The 21,263-nt window shown below is 41.7% G+C and overlaps 1 protein-coding gene across 1 annotated transcript in view; it reads left to right on the top strand.

Annotated features, from left to right (window-relative positions):
- DOCK10 (dedicator of cytokinesis 10) overlaps positions 1-21,263 on the top strand; it is a 136,121-nt gene that overhangs the window by 18,668 nt on the left and 96,190 nt on the right. The window contains exon 2 of the mRNA XM_059822685.1: positions 15,059-15,178. Within this exon, the coding sequence (XP_059678668.1) occupies positions 15,059-15,178 (120 nt within the window). The remainder of the gene's footprint in view (positions 1-15,058; positions 15,179-21,263) is intronic.

Here is a 21,263-nt window from a genome sequence, read left to right as displayed (position 1 = left end):
GAGGGGTTTGCACTCAAAACAGATTTAAGAAAGTGGAATCTTTATTTAGTTCTCTTTATATCTCTGTGTGAATGCTGTAGCTTATTTTTTATTTCATTGCTTCAACCTTTTAATGTGTTGAGAAAATACAATGCTCAGTGCCTTTAGCATAGAGTCTGAAAAACTGGCTGTCAGAGATATGGAAATAAATGAGATTTAATGATACTAAGAATGAAAGTCTTTTGGACGGAAGATACTCAGTGGAGTAAATTGGATAAGGACCAGCTGGAAACTTGAACCTAAGTTCATCTTTTCTATTATTTGGGAGTAACACAAGTTCATCAAAGTTTCAGGAAGTGGTGGTGACCCTTATCTCGGTGGAAAGGACGCCCTGGAAGGGCTCCTCAGTGCTGCTGGAGGCAGGAAGCTGGGAGAGAGCCTTCCCGAGGAGAAGAAGATGGAGCTCGTTCTGTGTGAGAGTTACAGAAAGGAGTCAGTAGGCGAAGGAGCCTCTGAGAGGAATTGATACCTGCTGAAAGTTAAGCCAGCAGAGCTGATGGATCCAGCATTAAATTTAACTTCTGGCAAGGTCCTCTTGTCTTGGCAGCTCCGTTCACTATGTTATGTGAGAGGCACTTGGGACTCAGTATAGATAGCCTGGTGGTTGGAGAGAAAACAAGGGTGATTCCAACTTGGTTAATGTTGCGGTGCTATACTGGTAGCCACTTGAAATGTCTGCATACCTTGGCAAAGGGTTTCTGTTGTCTTTTCTGTTTTCTAGTGCCAGACACAGATGCTTTTCACCACTAAGTAGGAGTACAGTGAAATCTGTCTTACGCAGTCACACAGCAGGCTGGTAACACTCAGTTTAAAGGAGGTGATCTTCTCAAAGGCAAAGCTAAATGACGAAGATAACGATGAGATGGGGTTTTAATTCATGAAGCTGCACCATTTTTTAACTGTGGAACATGAAAGCAAACTAATCAGACTGATGGGTTGTTTTGTAGTGGTCAGGTCAGACACACTGGGCTCGGTGTGACTGCTGTCCTGGCATGGAAATCCTGCATGTGGAACAATCATGTGGAAATTCTGCAGAGGTTTGTTACTTTGGATCAAACGTTACTAACGCTGAAAAATGCGTGAAAGAGTTCATAGAAGTCAGAATTATTTTCTGGAAAGAAAAATTAAAAAAAAATGGCGCTCAGGGTAAACTTGTAGATCTCAGAGTACTTAATTGAAACAAGTTGTGAAAAAGACACCTATCATCCAATTTGCAAAAAATCCAGAATGAAAAAGCAGAAAAACTATAAATTTGTCTTAGTTATGCACACTGATATTAAGTACAAATAAAAAAAAAAATGCATGCCACATAAAGACTATGTGCATAGGGGAATGCAGCTTAGCTGCTACAGCGTGATGAATCCTCAGCTGGAACAAAGGAGAAGAAAAGGGTCTGTGTGTGTGCATGCACACGTGTGGGCAATGAGGGGGCTTGTTCAGTTTTAAAAGACCTTTGTGCCCTGCCAGCCTTCAGACAGCGGAGTATTGGGCGAGGCTCCTACCTTAATTAAGAACAGTTTGATTGCCCATGTCACTGCTCCCATTGCCTCTGCGGTTCTGAGGCACTGAGTGAGGGGCCCGTAACCTGTCCAAGTGCTGCTGTGATTGCCCCCGTCTGGGGTAGTGGAGTGGGGGAGCTACTGTGATTGCCCCTGCATTGGGGCCTCTGGGGAGCAGGCTCTGTTTGGCAGCTTTACTCTCACCTGAGGTGGGAGCAGGGTTGAAGCAAGCAGTGATTTTTCTTAGTTGGCAGGTGACAAGCACTTCTAAAACCAGGTTTTTACAAGCCAAAAATGTATTTTGGGTATTAGCATACAAATTTCTCTATTTTTCCCTTTTTATAACTGTCTGCAGATTTAGGAATTTGCAGGGTGCTTCCTCTTACTGATATTTCACGCCACTTTGAAAGGGGAACTGGTACCTTGGTCCAAAAGCAGAGATGATCCTGGGCCCTGGCAGCATGAACCTGTTGCTGCGTGCTCTGTGATTGGAGTCTGCTACCAAGGGACTCAGTGGGAGGTTGTTGTTCTGTGAATGCCTTTTTTTAGCTTGCAGACATACGTGCACATGAAGTAAGAGTGCAGCCGTTTTGGCTTTCGAATCGGGGAGGGTGGTGAGGAGACAGGATGTAATGGGTTTTGAGACAAAGATAGATGTTCAGTTGCAAGCATTTTTTCTACAACTTCCTATTTTGATTTGCATTAGAGGCGGGGGCTGGGTGTATTTATGGTTTAATGAGACACTCTCGCCTTAATAGCAGAATATTATTCACAGGAAGAAATGAGTTATTGCTCGTTTTTTTCTTTCTGTTCAGTTACTGTGGATACAGCGTGTAAGTTTTAGACGTACTTCCCCCTTGAACAGTATACGCAGCTTCCAGTTGTTATGCTGAAGCTGCTGAAGGAAAGAGGTTAAAGGAGCACAGTTTTTAATGAGAGATTTGTTTGCTGCTTGAACTCCTACGGATACAATGAGCTTTCGCGGGAGATTCAGAAGGGAGCCCAGTGAACTGCGGAGGAAGAGAAGGACCATTAGGCGAGTGAATCAAGGAGAAATTCACAGATTAAGCTGCGTGAGTATGCACCCCTTCTTCCATCTCTTCTACAAAATCGGTAAGAAATTACAGGTCAAACACTCTTCAGACTACACTACATGTAGGAGAGAGGAGGATTCCTTGGTGCATACGTGGGATTGACTGAGTCTCGTCAATCTGTGTGATGAGGTATTGAACACTGGAGAATGATTACTGAAGTCTGAGACTGAAGCATAGGGAGTTCAGGAGTTTACAGAACTCAGGTGCATTAGGGAAACTGTTGTATAGCATCACGTTGTCAATCAGGCACGTACTGATAGCAGCATTGTGTGATAGTCTCTGTGGCGCCTGGTAACGCGTGCTTGGTAGTTTCATGAAAATCAATAATGCTGCTTCTGGAGTAGAAAGTTACTCTGTGCTATTTCAGATCTCACAATCTGCGATGGGCAATTTGTGCCCCTCGAGGCCAGGAGGAGGAGGAGGAGAAAGCCGCTATCCTCCTGTAGTGCAGGGTGCAAATGGAGAAAGCTCCAGAGCCCTTGGTGGAAAGCTGGAGTGAGGTTCTGTCCTGCAAGGTAGACAGCAGCTTTGCTAGTAATGGCTTTGGGCTGGGACTGTGCCTCCCGAAACTCCGCTGTGGGACACTGGGCAGCTCACATTAACTGCGTGGTGCCTAAGCTTTCCTGACTGAAATTGAAACTGCAGACAATTTTAGGTAAAACGCCTAGAGCCTTCTGTTGAGAAGCTGTAGGCAAGTACTGGTGTTCAGCGTATTCTCTTAACTTGAGAGATTACTTTAGATGTCAAGCGTTTAATGGCTTCCCCAAGAATCATTTGGAGACAATGGATCCTTTTCTTCATGGCAAGAGGTGTTTGGTTTTCTCCTGTAGTTTTGTATATCCAGTTACAAACTGTGTTTCTGTGTACACGCTTGAGGCTCTTTCAAGGCTATTCTGCATGTCCAGTGTAACAAAGAATCAGTGATAATACACTGAAGAAGATTATTCTCATTAACTTTTTTAAATAGGAAGGAAAATAACTTGCAGCTCTAACACTTGGTCACAGATTGATTAAGATGGTCTGTGGTTCACCTAGTAGAGTGTTTAGGTTTTGCTTGTGACTAGCTGCCGTTTTGGATAGATATTTTTCTATGGAAATGGTTCTTTTTGACAAGGCTACATCACAGTGTAGTTCCTGCTGCCCTGAGCTATTGGCATACAGTTGAAGATACCGAGTTTAAGCTTCACGGTCTTGCGTCCTAAGAATGAATGCTGGTGGTGCTGCTGAAAGCATCTAACCCTGGCAGTTCACAAGGCTTTGGTAGGAGGTAGGCACTGCTGCTTGACTTATCCTCTTATGTCTGGTTAGGAGGGATTTTTGTCATTACTGTACAAATCCTGACTATACGTGAATAGTGCTCACCAGCAGTGGTTGAAGCCTTACAGGAAAGTATAGCTGGAAATAAAACAAAGCCTAAATAATAACAATAAATCAGTAGCCTGCCTGCAGATAAAGAGGAATATATTTGTTCATTTTTGCCTGTATCCTCAGATAAGAGACGCTGAGAGTCTGTTCAATTTAGTGGTGCCAAAGAACCTTTAAATTGTTGTGATTTCTAAGAGTCAATAAAATGTATCATACTCTGACCTAACACTTACAGCGCTTGTAACAGTGTGCCTGTTGCCTTTAATTGGAAATAGGTAACGTGCCTTTTTCATTACAGGCTTGTGGTTCACATTGCGCTTCCCGTGAAGTGGCTGGCTGCTGTAACGTCAGGGACATAACTTGGGTTTCCAGGGGAGTCTGGTTGGTCTGATTTCTGCTCTTTTCAGATATAAGATAGAGTAAGGTGGAGTCACTCTCATGTTATTCTGCGAGTGTATTTCTCAATAGTTTGTTTAGCCCTTAGGAAATGTGGGCACACTTGGCTTTACTTTTGTGGCTTGTGACCTGTGTCTTTCTACCCAATATTTCATAATTGGAGCATGTTAAATCTTTGGCCTACAGGCACTTTTTGCTATCAACCAGGAGCCAATCTCTCTTTCATGCATCAGTCCTCCGCACCTCCGACGCTGCAGATTTCAAAGTGATGTTAGCTCCCGCTGCAGCTGTAAAGCCTTTTGTATACGGGGACCTTATTCAAAGAGTGCATTTCTTAATGTACTACATTTAGACCTGTATTTTCTGTAGATGGACTTGTATTATTTGCTGGATACTCCTTTTTTTTTGTAAGACTAATTATGACCTGATTAGTTTTAATTGATTGTAGGTTGTTGATTGAGCTCAGTGTGGTTGACCAGATTCCGCTCTCATTTACGTTCTGTTTGTGTAAATGACTTGATAGCTAGATGATTGGTTGGGAGGGTAGTTGATGTCAAGGAAACAATTATAATTTTAACATCATTGTGAGAGCTGAGTTTATAATGGTCATGTATAGATGATACTGATTTTTACAGATAAAGGCTCTGTGGAAATACTTACAATTATTTACTCAGATATGTAGCATGAAAAATATCTATACCTCATGAAGAGATAATTAACCATAGTGTAGGTGGAAAAAAGGAGATATTCACTGAGTAAAATGAAGCGGAACAGCATATGAGATTTGCCCTACGGGACAGTGACTCCCGTACTAAGTACTCTCTAGAAGTCAAATGGTATTTTTGAAAAGTTTATTTAGAGCTAATGCAAACATTTTTGTCAGTTGTTTTTGCTTCAGGGGCTTCTGAATTGGTTGAGCCCCTTTCAGAAAAAGCTGTTTGCTCAGTCTACAGGTCTAGGACTTCATACATCTAAATTGTAGTATTTAAGTGAAAATGGGCAGTGTAGTTTGCTTATGCACTGTGTTGCAACTTCATCATCAGACTTACGATAGCGATCAAAAGTCTTTAGCATCAGAGCATGATCTAATGAACAGACATTAGAGTTTTCCCTTTGGTTCTTAAAAAAAGTGTCTCCTATGTACTCTAAAAACGAAGTCTACTAAAAAGAAACCTTTATTTTCAAAGTAAATAAAAACTTTTTTAAAGACAATACCGCGCTGTGCATGGTGGTATGTAAAATATGCCCCTGTTTTCGCATCAGATTTGTGCTAGATGAGGCTGGAGGAGGAGCGGGTGAGCTAGGAAGGCCTGGCATATCCTCCCTTCTGTCCTTCCCCTGAGCCTGTACACAGATGACCGTGGGGAGGTTGCTCCATCTCCTTTATTCATCCAGTTTGCACAAACGGAGGGGACGGGTTTGGTCTGATTTTGTGGCTATAACCAGTTCTATTACTGCTGCTTAGACGCTGTAGGTGTCAGAGCTGGATTTCTGCCTTTGCTATGAGGGTCATCTGAGTGCCACTTAAGGGCAAAAACTGGGAGTATCTTTTTTTTTTTTGTAGATTTTCCTTAGACTACAGTGACTCTCTCTATATATGTGAAGTTATATATATGTGTGTATGTGTGTGTATACACTGACAGAGTCAGAAGTGCTGTTTACATAAACTTTCTACTGGAAGCTTAAAAGCTTTGGTCAAATCCACTACGTGCAGGTTGCAGGACGGTTTTGTTAACATTCTTGTTTGTGACCGTGCATCTGCCTGCCTGAGACCATGCTAGAATAAGCGACCATGAAGGAAAGAGTGTTTACAGAATAGTTGAACTAGACTCACTCCAGCATCCCCTTTGTGGTGCCCAGGGCAGGACAATTCACTTCTCCTTCCCTGGGGTGAAGGAATGGCTAATGAGGCAAGCGGCAGGGTGGAGCTTTCCAGCCTGGCAGGTCCAGAGGACCTGGCAGGTCCTCTCAGCTCCCCCACAGCTCCCATCCCTTCTTCCCAATCCCCTTCCAGCACATGCTACCTGTCTTGTTCAGATCTCTGTATGAAGATGAGTGAATCACACCTATGGCTTTTGCTTGCTTTCTTTATGAATAGATTCAGCATGGTAGCTTTAAAGAAAACCTTTTGTTGCTATAACTGCACTTGTTTTCTCTGGCTAAGGTCAGGTAAGGGGAGTGAAGTGGCTGAGTGTTGCCAGGTTAGAAGTCTATGTAAATTAAACTTTTAAAAAAAACCCTTAAGATACTTTACAAGACTTTCTTGTTTTTCCCCTGAAGTGACCTATGGGCAAATATTTAGTCTAGGCTTCAGAAGTACTCAGTATTTAGTTGTCATTTTTGATGTTTTGAAAAGCCAATACATGAAATTTAATTTAAGAACTTAGCAGTTTCTTTAGAGGTCTTGTTGTCAGTGGCATGATAATGCTCAGTTTAGTGATTTTCTGATTAAAAGAAATTTGTTTATCTCCTTCCTAAAAAGAGTTTCAAGCTACTGCAACGTACAAAGTAAGTTGTTTTCTCGTTACCTTGAATATTTTGCAGACTATATTGGTAGTTTTAGCTAATGTCTAAAATGGCAAGTGCTAGTCACTGAAGATGCATGTGCGTACATGCACATGCATATACCTTCCAGATTCAGAGAGCACCACAGCAAGGCTACAATGCCAGGTGTATAATCATGGTTAAGAAACAGAATTCAGGAAACGCTTATGACTAAGTTGAGCGTAGCATGAAGTATGCCTTCTCTCCTGCCAGCATGGATGCTTTGCTCAACCAACAGTCCTGTGTAGCTTGCACGTTTTAACCATGAGTGAGATAGTTTTACAAGGCCTAGTGCTTTCAAAATTCATAACGACAGCAATGATAAATTCTAACTTGAGCAATAAAAGGTAATAAGAAGAGTAGGTCACTCCCAGTTGCATGAGAACAGGTCTCTGTGGTTTGAGTAGTCTTAACCATGGTCGGTCATCGGTCGGCTTGCTGGAGAAGTTACGTGTCTGCGTGCCACTGAAGTCTCTGATGGCTGCAGCAGGCCCATCAGTTAAAATGAAAATGATCTGAGTTAGCTCATCCAGATGAGAGGTGTTTCCGCTTTTTAAATATTTAACACACTGAATTCTCTTACAGTAACTTCTAAAGCTGGAAAATATGCAAAGTAGACTTCTATAGATTTTGATCCAGAAAACAATGGTAATTTCCAACATAAGCAATTAGGATTCATCCCATCCCAGCTGTATTAGTACAAAGTAAGTCTCATTTAGTCAAGCAAATCCCTTATTGGTGTCAATCAGAATTTTTTTTTAATAAAGAGGCTTTAATGAAAGAAAATGACTTCTCACTTTCTTTATTCCCAGCAGGATCTTCCACAGGCTTCCCTTCTTTTGTGCTGCTTAAGCTGATAGGTACTATAGTGTTTTAGAAACTAATTTCTGAATCACTAGGAATTTGGGGGGTTGAATCTTTTTGTAATTCTTTGCGATTTTCTCTGTACCAGAATCTTGTGGGAACTGGCAATCCCCTTAATGAAATTTATTGGCATGTCAGCTTCACCGCTGACACTAAAGAGTGCATCACTTGTGCTGTGCAGCCCTGAAAGACTGTCTGGATTCTTTCCAAGTGCAACTCTCCAAGGCTTACTGAAAGACATGACAAATTAAACATTTTGGACCTGACAAGTGAATGTGGTTTAGGGTGCAAGGAAGGGGGTGTCACAGAAAATTTTCTTTGTACCACTAATTTTAATAAATTTGTTGACTGTGGATCACATACTGAGCGACATGTAGCCCTTCTAATGTGGCCAGAGACCTTGTTGACTGTAAATAGATGCATACCAGGCCAAGCAATTGTAAAAATGGCGAGATCTAAAATAAAAGGAGGGGCCATCTGCCTGCTGGTTCTGGCTGTGCTTCCCTGTCATTTCCCCAAATACCTTTAGCAGACCCTGAATTTCTTCCCCTGTGCTTGAAATGTAAAGCTTATTTTCTTCAAAGAAAATCTGTAACATGATGTAGAGTGCGTTGGGAGCAGAGAGAGGGCAGGCCTGTGGGGTGAGAGCATTTTGAGTTGATGAGACCTGTCACTCCCAGCTCAGCTGCTTGTGGGTGTTGGGGACACCATAATCCCCGCATGGCTGCGCAGTCTCTGATCACTGGGTACAAATGCTGCTATGGGACGTGCTGCCAGGAGCATGCTGGGTCATCTGGCTGCTCACTCATGATCTCAGCTGGTGGGGGAAAAAGGTGTGCCCAGTGCAGATACCCTTCCATGGAAATCACTCCAGGCATCAAACTGCTGTACTGCCTAATGGTGAATAGAGACTTACGTTGGTCCTACAAAAAAGCAAAAGTTTTAGTGACTCCATAAAAAGCAAATGGTTTTCTAGCTGAAGCTTCAGCTCCTTGAATATTCAGGCAGCTGTGGCTAGCACACCTCAGAGCTGCTGGGCAGTCTGTATCGCTAGCATGTCTGAAGACGGTTAAATTCAGCCTTTATGCTACACCTCCTCCAAAAGTCATGGAGTCCTGACTGTTCTTTAGCTTCAGTTTAGACAGGCTTGGCAAAGAAATACTGAATTTAAATTGGCCCACCCTGGTGGAATAAAATTAACTACATATACTGACCGTATTAAAAAAAAAAAATCTGAAGTCATGTATTATGCCAGAGGCAGTATTTAACTGGGGAAAGGAAAGGAAGAGCAAGAAGTGTGAGAAGCACATCACATTGATGTCATCCCAGAAAGTAATTTGATTTGTTGTTGTGAGTTTTAGTAGGATTGGGCTTGGTTAATAATACCATTGAGAGGTCTATAAAAAATGAAGGAAGGTGATGCTGTTATTTCAGTAAGTGGCCCTTTCTATTTTAAGTCTGCCCATTTCAGTATTTCAAATGTATACTAGAATGAATTGTAATTTTAGGCAAGTCATAGCTTGGATGAAATATAAAATCAGTCCTACTTGATCTTGACCAATCTGGCCATCACAGTTCTTTTGACTCTTTTTATGAACATGCAGTGGATCCTCCTGTCATGAAGATGCTTTAGTCCAGGTAACTGAAGTCCATCAGCTTAAATTCTTTCGTTCTGTGTATCTGTTTCTTTAATTTTCTTCTTCCTGGCATGGGGAAGAGAAGAAATTCATTTAAACATCTGTATTAAATTCAATAAATTTTAGGTACTCAGGATTTGGTGCCTGGGAATACTACATCGTTAAGGCATTAGAACATCATAGCATTTGGTCTAGTTTCTTTTTAGAATGGAGAAGTGCTTGGGATGACTATCCAGAGACTATTGGTCTCAGTTACATCATTTCTTCCTTGAGTGAGTGTTCACAGAAATACAACTTCAGGAAGATGATACATAAGTAGTTTTATCCTATAATTATGAGAAGAAGATGGCTACTACCATCAGTGCACAGTTTGTGCAACTGGCTGCAATCCAGGTACCATATCTGTTTCTGTAAAATCAGTTATGTGGATATTTTTGGTCATTATTACTGGGAAAAATAATGCTTTTGTACCTAGACCAGAAGATGATGGCGATCAAGCCCTGTGTCACTGGTGGAATCTGGGCTGTTTCACTCGTGTGAAATTAAGCAGTGATTATCTCTCTGTGGTGTTGGCTCCAGCGCTCATTGAAGATCTCTTCACTATTCAAAAAGAGTTTGGCTCAACAACATACAGAAGTACGCTCCACAACACTGTCAGGGTGTGAAGTAAATGGTACTGCTGTGATTGTTGTAGCAGGTGAGGAGTCAGAGAGTGCCTTTTTTCTGGATGTATTCACAACTGTTTCAGTCAACTAAATGTAATTCATTACTCACTTGAGATAGAGAATATAAAAAGCATTATGAAAATCTAAGCCAGCATAATTCAATCCTGGCACAGATTGCTAGGTTGGTCTGTTTCCAAAAAGAACAGACAAGTTAAATTGAGAAGAGGCAGCACTATGGTTATTAAATTAGCTCTAAATCGGCCCTACTCATTTACAAATCTCTGCTAGTGCTTGCAGGGAGAAATTTGCTAATCCCAACATCGCTGTGTCTGTCTGCCTGTGACGAGAAAACTGAGCAGTCATTCCACGCCTTCTAGAGATAAACTGCTAACTAAACCAGCTGCCACTTCCCATCACAAATGCAATACTAAGCATCGCAGTGCTAAGCTTTGCGAAATCCAAAGTACTGGTTCTACAAAGGATGGAGTCAATGTCCACATTGCATAGTCTTAAGGTTTGTAAGAACATGCAGAATTGATGAAGAGAGGCATCATGTTTATTATACTGTCGTGCTTGATGTTGGCAGGGAATGGACTAGATTATCTCTCCAGTTGGTATATTGACAAGGATGGGCTATTACTTTGCATCTCTGATTTATGGGAGTTGGCATAATACAGTATTGCCTTTTATACAGGATTTTGCTGTAATACCATAGAAGGAAGAATGGCATTTGTCATTGCATCAATAGAAAAACATCACCATAAATATTGAAGGACTTCACTGAAAAGTTTTGCAGTAACTTTGATAATGTCACATGTACTTACATTTAGTTACATTTCCAATGGGTAAACTTTCTCCTAAGACTTCTCTGTTAACATCTGTTAAAATGTTTCCATCAGATCATGCACTTTGCAGCACCGAGAGCAAGAGAATTAGTGCTGTGGCAACAGTGATGTTCATATGCTCACTGTGTTTCTCTGCTTCAGGGTTTTCTCGAGTTTCATTCTTGTCTCATGTGAATGACCTTGCAGCTGTCAAAGAGAAGTTTTCTCCTGGAGTGTTTCAGGCAGCTATCAGGAGTGGCTTTCTGAGTGCTGCCAGTTTCTGAAGAGAAAAGAGAGGCCAATGTGACGTAGGTTACCCCCTGCCTCCACCTGCATCTGAACATCTGTGTAACGTTAATTTTCAAGGAGATGTAGCTATGCTCACCCCAACGTTGCAGGGATTTCCAGAGGGAAGAAGGAATACCTCTTCATTCTGCCAGCCCCAGCAAAAAGGGTAGTTTCCATTGGTGTAGAGAACCTGCAAATGCTGCACATTTTTTTGGAATTCCCCCATATTTTTAGAGAAGTCCCAAGATTTATGGGAATCCCCACATCTTTCTGAGTCTATGACTTCAATAGGAAGATGGCTGCTTATGTCATTTGCTTACTTTATGGGTTTTTTTAAGAGATTTTGAAAGCTAACATTCATGATGTTTCCAAGGAGCATCTGGCCTAGATTAATATTGTGTTGACACATCTCTGGTTTAGAAGAGTGGACATTTATGGTTTCAATGGCATGCCTGACCTATTAAAAGTTGAGATTGTTGCAAAACCATTAGCCTAACAGTATATGCTCTAGGAAGGGAGGCTTCTCAGTGTAGTCAATGTCACAAACTTTCTGCAGAAAATATCCATGTTTTACTGAAACCTCTACACAGGAAAAATGCCTGCATGAAACACTTGTACCTCATAAATGTCAGTGCCTGTATTTTTTCACTTTGAGTTTTCTTGTAAGTGGTTGCTATAAGGTTTCCTACTGAAGGTAACAGTTACGCTACTGCAAGTTTGCTTTCTGCTAAATTTGGACTGAGTGAACTTTGTTCAGACCTGGGCATCGTTCCCAAAATGAGTGGTACAGCAGAGATGGTACATTCAGTGTCCACTGTTTTCTCATGTTTTAACTCCTTGAAACTTATGTCTGTATAGGAATATTTAATAAATACTTACAACGGTAGATTTGCACATTGAGGTGTTGGAGCATGTCCAGAGAAGGGCAACGAAGCTGGTGTGAGGGGTCTGGAGCTCAGGTCTTATGAGGAGCGGCTGAGGGAACTGGGGTTGTTCAGCCTGGAGAAGAGGAGGCTCAGGGGAGACCTTATCGCTCTCTACAATTACCTGAAAGGGGGTTGCAGAGAGGTGGGTGTTGGTCTCTTCTCCCATGACTAGCGACAGGACAAGAGGAAATGGCCTCAAGTTGCACCAGGGGAGGTTTAGGCTGTATCTTAGGAAAAATTTCTTTGCTGGGAGAGTGGTGAAGCATTGGAACAGGCTGCCCAGGGAGGTGGTGGAGTCACCATCACTGGAGGTGTTCAAGGAACGTGTGGACATGGCATTGTGGGACATGGTTTAGTGGGCATGGTGGTGTTGGGTTGATGGTTGGACTTGATGATCTTACAGGTCTTTTCCAACCTTAGTGATTCTGTGATTCTCTGATTTAATGAAGGACAGTCTGAAACTTGTGGCTAAACTATACTGCGGTGACTCAACATAACTTGAAAGGAAACGAGAGCATGGTGAGATGGTTGGGTGAGCCCATTATGTCACCACGGTTGGTAAAAGGCAGGCTGAAACCTCACTAAAGAATATGGCTGCTGCTCAGCCCGAGCTTTTCTTGAGCAGGACTGGATATTAATCTGTCAACTGGTACTGGCCAGGGCCAAGTACTGGCTTGGGACAGTCTAAGGTAGCATGGCTGGGTTAATATGAAGTCTCATGTGTCCTAGTAGGGTGCCTTGTCTTACCTGAACATCACACGCTGGTGTACAGTCCTGTTACAGAATCTAAACTAAACTTCAAAGCTGTTTCTTCCCATTTGGGCCTTTTGTGTTTTACAGTGGTCTTCCTCTAGATAAGTTTCTTTTTTCTGTTAAACAACCCCAAGTTTTATTTCTAATTCAATCTCCCTTTCATAACTCCAAGGCAAGATAGACAACTGTCCTTGTATGTCTCTAGAGTCATCTAGGAAGGATTCTAGCACAGCATCTGTGTATCAGAATCCCTTTTTATTTTATTCATACAGACCAATCTTTTAGTGGTTTCCTGGGAGTTGGTAGTTAAAGATACGCCATATTTAGGTAGGTCAAGTATTGCTTCTCTTCCCTCCCTCTCCCTCGCATCCCACAGCAACATTCATGAACCAGTTTCCTTGGGAAAGAGCTTTCAAAAATGTTCTATTACTGTTATGTGTTGGTCTTGTCTAACAAGTCTTTAATGCCTCAGCATCAGTAGATAGTGCTTCTGACCTGTGAATGCTATATGCTAATGTTTTTTAGAAGTTTATTAACTCTTAAGCTGGCAAATGGGACTAAGAGAGTTAATAGACTGAGAAGAGAGTTAATATACTGAACTGTTGAAGGAACAGCTCCAACTTTTAAATTGCATCTCCATCCTTGGAGGTTTTCAAGACTCATCTGGACAAGTTCCCAAGCAGCCTGATCCAGCTTGCCCTGCTTTGAGCAGCGGGTTGGAGTAGATGACCTGTGGAGGTCCTGAGTTATTCTGTGATTCTATCATAAGCTGTTCAGCAATTGAATAACTTTCTAGGAACATGTGTATCCCAGTGTTTTAATCTGTTTTGTGTGGCTGTGTTACTGATACTTAATTCAACTTTTCATAGATGCATTTGATACCAAAGGGAGCCTTGAACTTAATATAGAAGGGAAACAGTGTTCACAAGGGCTGCAGAGAAATCCTGAGATGACTGTAATTACTGAAGAAACAGGAACTCTCTAGCACAAAGTCAAAAGAGGGAGAGACTTGTATATTTGGACCATTATAGGTATAATGGGCCATATGTGAATTATATATATATATCTCTATAATCAAATATGATGGAGAATCATGAGATTGTCCATTGCAGATATTTCTTTTGTGGGGATGTGAAAGCTTTCTTTTCCAATACACCACGGTTTTGGCTTAGGGAAGAGGGAGGGAGGGAAACTTTATATTATTCTGGATAGCACAATGCAAGAACAGTGGGTAAAATACAGCTTACTTAATGTCCATCATTGCATCAGACTGAAAAAGTGTTTTGCAGAAGTGTTTCTGCATTTGCTTTCCACTAGTGTCCTTTTTCTCTCTCATCACTTGTTTTTCCATCCCTTCTAGCATTTCTCTTGCCCTTTCTTATTTACTCTTTCTGATGCTCAAGTCTTTGAATTAAGCAAATGTTGTCACTCTAATACATGATTCTTCATTTGTTTAATGTATTCTAGGACATCAGATGGGCTTCTCTTTTTCTATTTTTGGGTTGTATTTCAAGACAGTGTGACTTTACTTTTGTTTGGCTGTTCCTATGGTGGTTTCTTACTTTACCACTGTTTCGGGCAATAATAGTACTATTACGATGATACTAATCCTGTTTCTGACAAGAGAAACCATGGGGATGGGTGCCAGATAGTTTATTCCAGGAGAATAACCTTGGATTATTACCAAGTAAAACAATGTGGTGACACTCACAAGCTACCAGCAGTTCAAGAGGTGGGATTCTGTAAGACTGTGAAGAAATTAGTAGGTTACTTATTCTAAAACATATTAGCTCAAAGTCATATCTGTTCAGTTCAAATTGTGTCCGTCTGTCTATTTGCCTACATATATTTACAGAGAAAGAGAGAGAGTGTTCCTGAGAATGACAGGTAAGTTAATGTGGTGGTTTTGGTCTCTGTAATCAGCTGACAGATTGCCCTTGAGTTATCGGATGGAGAGTGACTGTTAGAACTGGCCCAACTTCCTCACTTCCACTGTCCTCGCATGAGCTCAGCTGCAACAAGCTGGAGGGAATGGAGGGGAGGGTAGGAGTTACTCATACTTTGGTGTAAAAAAGGAAAAATGCAGCAGATCTCAGTTCATGAAGGGGGAGGAAGGCAAATTTGAGTGTAGAGAGATTGCCTGATCTTTTCTTTTTTTCTACAGCAGGAAAAACCCAAACTCTTGGAGCCTCTGGATTATGAAGCTGTTATCACAGAGATTGAAAAAAATATTGGGGATAACCAGTTTAAGGATCTGATATTATTCCCCGATGATGACTTCTCAGTAAGTACAAGGCACATATGTGTTCTTCTTTCTCTTAGGCTTGTCTGTTCATTTATTTATTTTATCTTCATTGCTAGAGGGAGAGCCAGAAGTTGCCCAAGGGCTCTTTAAGGTTTTCTTAATTTATGTGTCATGCCTTACTTCCCTCCCACCAAATTCACTCTGTCTTTTTCTCTGACATTTGTGTATGAGTAAATTTACTGTTCAGGATTAGATAAAGCTCAAAGCCCTGGTTATTCCCAAATATATTTCAGGAACTCAGAAAACGTGTTGTTCCATAACGTATACTTGTCTGTTTGCTCAGCACAGTGGTAGTTTAGCCAGTGCTGGAATCTCTCCCTACTATTATGATCTAATTAATTCTGTAACTTACATCCAGTCTTTCTGATCCTATTCTGCTTAATGTATTTGGCAGCTAGACTCAGACAGCCCATGATTCGCAGCCTGCTCAAAGTCAGACTTTTTAGACGGTGGCTGTGACATATTTCCAAGCTGTGCCATGGCTGACATTAGGTTGCATGAGAAAGATAAATCCAAACTGACTTGATTTTTCTTTGGTTTTGGGGTTGTCTTAAATTCTTCTCCAGTGGGGTTTGAGATCTGGCATCATTAGTGATGGGGGATGCAGAGTCCCCAGTGCTGAGGCCCGCTCCCATGGTGGGATGCTGACAGGCAGTGGATACTGGAGCCTGCAGCCATGGAGCTCCCTGACCTCATCCCGGGTTCCCCCTTGCTTGTCCTGGAAAGCTGCAAAGAAATTGGGAACCTGGAAGTCCAGGGCAGCCCTTACCGCGGCAGTGATGGGGCAGCTCGGGAGGGCAGGGGCTGCCTGCCGGCTGGCTGGGGACGCGTGCTGCCAGGCAAGTAAGCTGGCAGATGGCCTGCATCTTATAGCAACTTCTTCAAAATCAACCAGTCTCTGTAAAAGTTTTAGATTTTGATGAATAGGCATTCTCTAATGGAAATACATTTCAATTTGTGACCAGTTGTAACTGCTGTGTGAGGGCCTTTCCCATCAGCTCATGGCACTGCTACTGTCCTGTGGGGCCGGCTTAATCTAATCGGCTGCTTTGTTTTACTGAATGGCTCTATTTCCTTGGTGGCATTAGCTGAGTTAATGTGCTCATGGGATTGAGAGAAAACTAAACAGAATAGATTTCCTCATCATCGTTAATTCCTTTATCATTTTGCACATTTGTGAATTTATGAAATTGAAATTTAGCATTATAAAGCTGACTAGACATACTGTGTGCTGTCACAAGGCCCTTGAGCCCCTTGATTTAGAGTAACTGAGCTCAAGTCAGTGGAGCAAACCCTCTCAGCAAAAGAAGAATCCCATCCTACTGCTCAAGACCTCTGCTTGTCAAACCATGTTTTCATATCCTTATTTTCATTTCATTTTGAGCAGTTGCTGCCTGGCTTTTAGTAGCTACTTCTGTTTTGTTTTCTGTGTTATGCTTTGCAACTATTCTGCATAATCTATTTAAATAAGAAGAAGAAAAAGGCAAAAAAAGATTAAAACAGATGAGAGAGGTACTTGCTTAGTAGAGGTGGCCTGTACTCACAGAAGAGCAGAGGCAATGGTAGGTGGGGTCCACAGCCTTGCAATAAACCTGTCTCTTTTCTTTGTTACCTTCTGTTGATGCAGCTGCAGTAACAAGAGCCTGTGCCACCAGACAGGACTGCAAAAGCTTTCATAGCAGACAGGTTTTTCAGCTGCAGAGTGTCTTTTTATAGCCCTGCTCCTTCCTGCTGAAATATCACCTATGCACAAACGTCTGGGTCAGCCATTTGAGTAGAAAGAGATCCACGTCTGGCTGAATTAGGAGGTGCTCAGGCTGGCTCTGAGTGTTATTTAATGTGATAATGCCCCAGGAAATGGTGGACGTTACTGTTTAACTCCTAATGATTACAATTGCTTCAGACTTTGTGGCTCAGTGTTGATGCAGGCCCAGTTTAGGCCTGTGTGTTAGCACATCCTATGGGCAAGTCTCTTCAGAGTGAAACTCCACCAAAAGAATTAGCTGAGGTAGTGAGCATAAGAGAAAATTCTGCTTTTAATAATGATTTCCCATTTCTGGATCTGTAGTATTCACCGCAGGCATCAGATACGGGTCAATTATCATCATAGCTGCTGTACTGTCTGGTCTTTTGTTTCGTCTCAGAATTGCTTTCTCTCTTTGAATACAATTCAAAGCGAATGCAGTTATTCTCACAAGACTTTTGTTGGTCATTTCCAACATCTTACGAGAAGTCTGTGGAACAGCAAAGAATTCTTGCTATCAATTTGAACCTGATAGACTGTATTCCTCCATTTCTCCGCATTTAAACAGGAGAATACAAGATGTATACATTACAAAGATGCATTCTCTGGTTTTACTCCCCCTGGGGAAAGGATGTTTCACTTTTTTGTAGCTGTGCTTAACAATTCTTTTTTTAAAAAAAATCATTGATTGACATCAGTTCCACTTCTTGTTTTCCTAGCAATGCCTTGCTTGCTAACTCTCCTCCTGCCTGCCCAAAGTCCAGTTTCCCTTTCAGAACAAGCATGTCAGCTCAGCTTCATTTTTTACCTGCTCCTGGATGCCCTGAATAAATTGCCCTTCTGTTGCTGTGCTGTGAAATAATGGCCAGTGGAAACTTCTGCAGCAGTACAGCAACCGTGTGGAGGAAGGATCTGCAGAGCTTCACAGGAGCTCCCTGTCACGAGTACGAGCTTGCACTGTGCTTCTTGGTGGTAGTAAGTGGCGGTTGATGGGCTTCCTGTTGCGCTCATAGAATTGTGTGCTTGGTAGGTTTGCATCCTCACCATTGGGTTACTGGGATTATTCACCTTCTGTTCCCCAGACCTGGCCCTTGACAACTGGAACCGCTGCTGTCTGGCATGCCTATTTCTCACTTATCTCCTACCTGTTTAGTGGAAAGGAGGCCATGAAAGAAGTGTGACAACTTCCTTCAGATTGGTCTCCCTCTCACCTATAACTTTTCACGTCTTAGTCTTCCACAGATTTGTTGTCATATGTTTGTACTTCTGCTGCTGAGCACCTTCATGTATCCAAGCAAAATGCTTGCTGTATCCTTTTCTAAGTATTTTTTCATCCTTTCTTCATGTCACCATCCTTAGGAAATTCACTGAACCCCCAGCAGTCTCTTTTCAAATCTCTCCAGGATCTCAAGTTTTGGGTACAGTTGTTGGTGCCCTCCCTTAGTGGCAACAGGCTCAGCACTCCTTTGCTAATACCTTTGCTTATGTGGAGGTTTAGCAACTAAATACATGTTAACTATATGTTGATAAATATAAGTTAATTGTCATAAAAAGGTAGCTGAAAGTATTTAATAGGTACATCAATTTGATATGGTATAAAAACATGTTAAACTCTGGTTCATGAAAATTTGTTCCTCTTTTTCTCCCCATGTCTATTTTTAAAATGTTCGTTTAAAAAGTGGAACTCAGACTTTCTTAAACTAATTATATAAATATGGCTGAATGTCCGATTTGAACCTGCAATAGAAATAATAATTCATTGCCTGAATTTAGGACAGCTGTAAGATGGCAAAGCTTACCTGTGTAATGCAAAACTTATTGAAGTTCAGTCTGACATGTGTTCCTGGCTCTTCTGGGCTTTTGAAAGCCCACCCAGGTACCCTCCAAGTATCATAGAGGCCTTAGAATAGGGGCTGAGTTGTGCAGTGCTGATACTCTCCGTCCCTGCAGGTGTGACTGTTTCCAGGCTTCTATTTTTAGCTCTGAACAAGGAAGAGGCAAAATCTCCCCATTTTTCAGATTGTGAAACCTTTGCTATCTAGATGTTGTGCAGGGACAAAAGTTGTTCATTTGGATACAGAAGTTCATGATAACCAGATGCATCTTTAAGGGGAGAGGGCAAGAGCAGGCAAGGACACTGCCTCTTCACATGAAACAGAGCATGTGTGCCATAGGGGCAGCTCTAAGCACAGGACTTAGAGCCTCCTTGGAAATAACCCTGTAAAACTGACTGTTATTTCTAAGATTAGAAGAGTTACAGTGGTGAGATCATGGGTTATTTTCAATAGCACATGACTTATCTCCCACTTCCCATGTGATAGGCAGTATCTGCTCATCCGTAGAGGAGCAGAAATTGAGTCCATTATTCCCATGACTAATGGGATATGGGTATCCTTGATGTGCAAGTTTGCATTGGCTGAGAGGCACAGGAAAGCGAGAGGTATCTAGACTTCAAGGGATGCCCTCCAACTACTTAAACAGAGTTGATGCAGTCAGGAAAGCAAACACTGTGTGAGCAAAGCATAGCCTTTCACACTGAACGTGATTCAGTGAGCGATGGGGCAAACTCTGTCCTTTAAATGTGCTCACTCAGTGCTTCCTTTCCTTTCGCTTTGCCTCCACACACGTACCTCCTCGGTGGGGTCTGTGCTGGGACAGCAGACAGCAGCCTGTCGGGCCCCCCATATAGCGACAGCATTTGCACGGTGGTATTTGTACAGCAAAGTTGCGTCTTATCCTGCTTTTCAGTTTGATGGACTAACTCATTACAGTTTTTGGTAATTTTAAGTAGATCTGTTTACTTGGACGAAAATGGGGCTAAGCAGCTTTTCTTTAGAGAGATTGAATCTAAGCATTAACATATAGGAACATTTCTGCCCGTGTGCAGTTAGCTCTCTTACAAGAGCTGCCTTTTCAGGAAGTAAATATAATCATTTTTGATGCATCCGTCTAAAGATTTAACCACTGGTAACATGCTTTCAGACGAAAAGCTATTAGAATAGATTCAAAGTTAAAATGTTTGAAATGGCTAATGGAGTTGGAGCTCCATTTTCAAATAGTAAACTCACCGTGTCAGTGGGAAGTAGACACTGTCTGAAAACATTATTCCTAATCAATCGTTGATAAGGAGCAATATTAACTTGTGGCTTTCAGTGTAGAAAGTGGATGTAGCAAGAGAGCGCACTTAATTAAATTGCACCTTATAACTAATAAAACACCTGGGGCCAACAGTTTATGCAAATGAGACAGCCTGGATGAATGCCAGAAGTCATTGTTGGATATAGGATATTTATATAAAATAGATCAAAAATAATTCAGAAGAATTATGAAATTTAATGTTTTAGGCTGATAACTGCATTATTGGATTATCACAGTTCGCGTGCATAAATGAGAAGATAGTTGGCCTCTGATTTGAACAGACAATTGCTATGATTGCCTAAACATCAGAAAACTAGGCCGCATTCAAAGCATATGTATAAATGCTGAATTCTGTAAATAAAATCCTTTATTTTTTTTGATGACCGTTTCAGAAGCACTTAGTCTGTTGTTGAAATTCAGTTGTTTTCTGAAGTAAAAAGGTTTTGGTGAACACATGCTATGCCTGATCAGCATTTAAGAGCGTTTAACTTTGGAAGTAATCGACTGTGAACAGGAAGTGTTTTTGTGGCAAGGCTTTTGCAGCAAAGTGGTTGAACAGAACTCATTCTCAGAAGGGAAGTGCTTTGTAGTTTTTAAAACAAGTTTAAATATAACAATACACAAGATTTTCCATGTCCCAATTCTGTGTAAATAAACGTGATATTCTTGGGAAAGGCTGCAAACGCGACCGGCCCCATGTTCCCTGATTTCTGTGTTTTGCACGGCTGGGTGTGTTTCTTTCAAGTGCAGGCTTGTTGAGAAGGACAGTGGGGGAGCGTACCACAGGCAAAACAGTGGGCTTGAGTTACGTGTCTTGTTCAGCTACAGTCTTTTTAACAAGCTGTGTAAGGCGCAGTGACCCCATTAAGGCAAACGTTAGCTGTCTTGGTCAGTGTGTTGATATCAATTGGCACGAAGCATTGTATTATGTAAAAAATTTGACGTACTATATATCTTAACTGGGGGGAAAAAAATACTGGAAACTATCTTCTGCGTAATACATAGGGCAGATAAGTTTTGTTGTGGGCAAGCAGAAGAGGTTGTTGGTCTCTCTGCAGCTTAGTCACCATCCTGACAGGGTCAGTGCGAGGTACAGAGTGCATCACAGGCCTCTTCTCTTGCGGCCTCCCACTCTGCCTTCGTCTGGAAACAGCAGCTGATCTTCAGCAGCGGTGATACCAT

This window comes from Gavia stellata, chromosome 11 (genome assembly GCF_030936135.1).
Source record: "Gavia stellata isolate bGavSte3 chromosome 11, bGavSte3.hap2, whole genome shotgun sequence".
In the NCBI taxonomy this organism is placed as follows: Eukaryota; Metazoa; Chordata; class Aves; order Gaviiformes; family Gaviidae; genus Gavia; species Gavia stellata.
The sequence above is the reverse complement of the archived record's forward strand: the minus strand, read 5'-3'. Positions and strand labels throughout refer to the sequence as shown.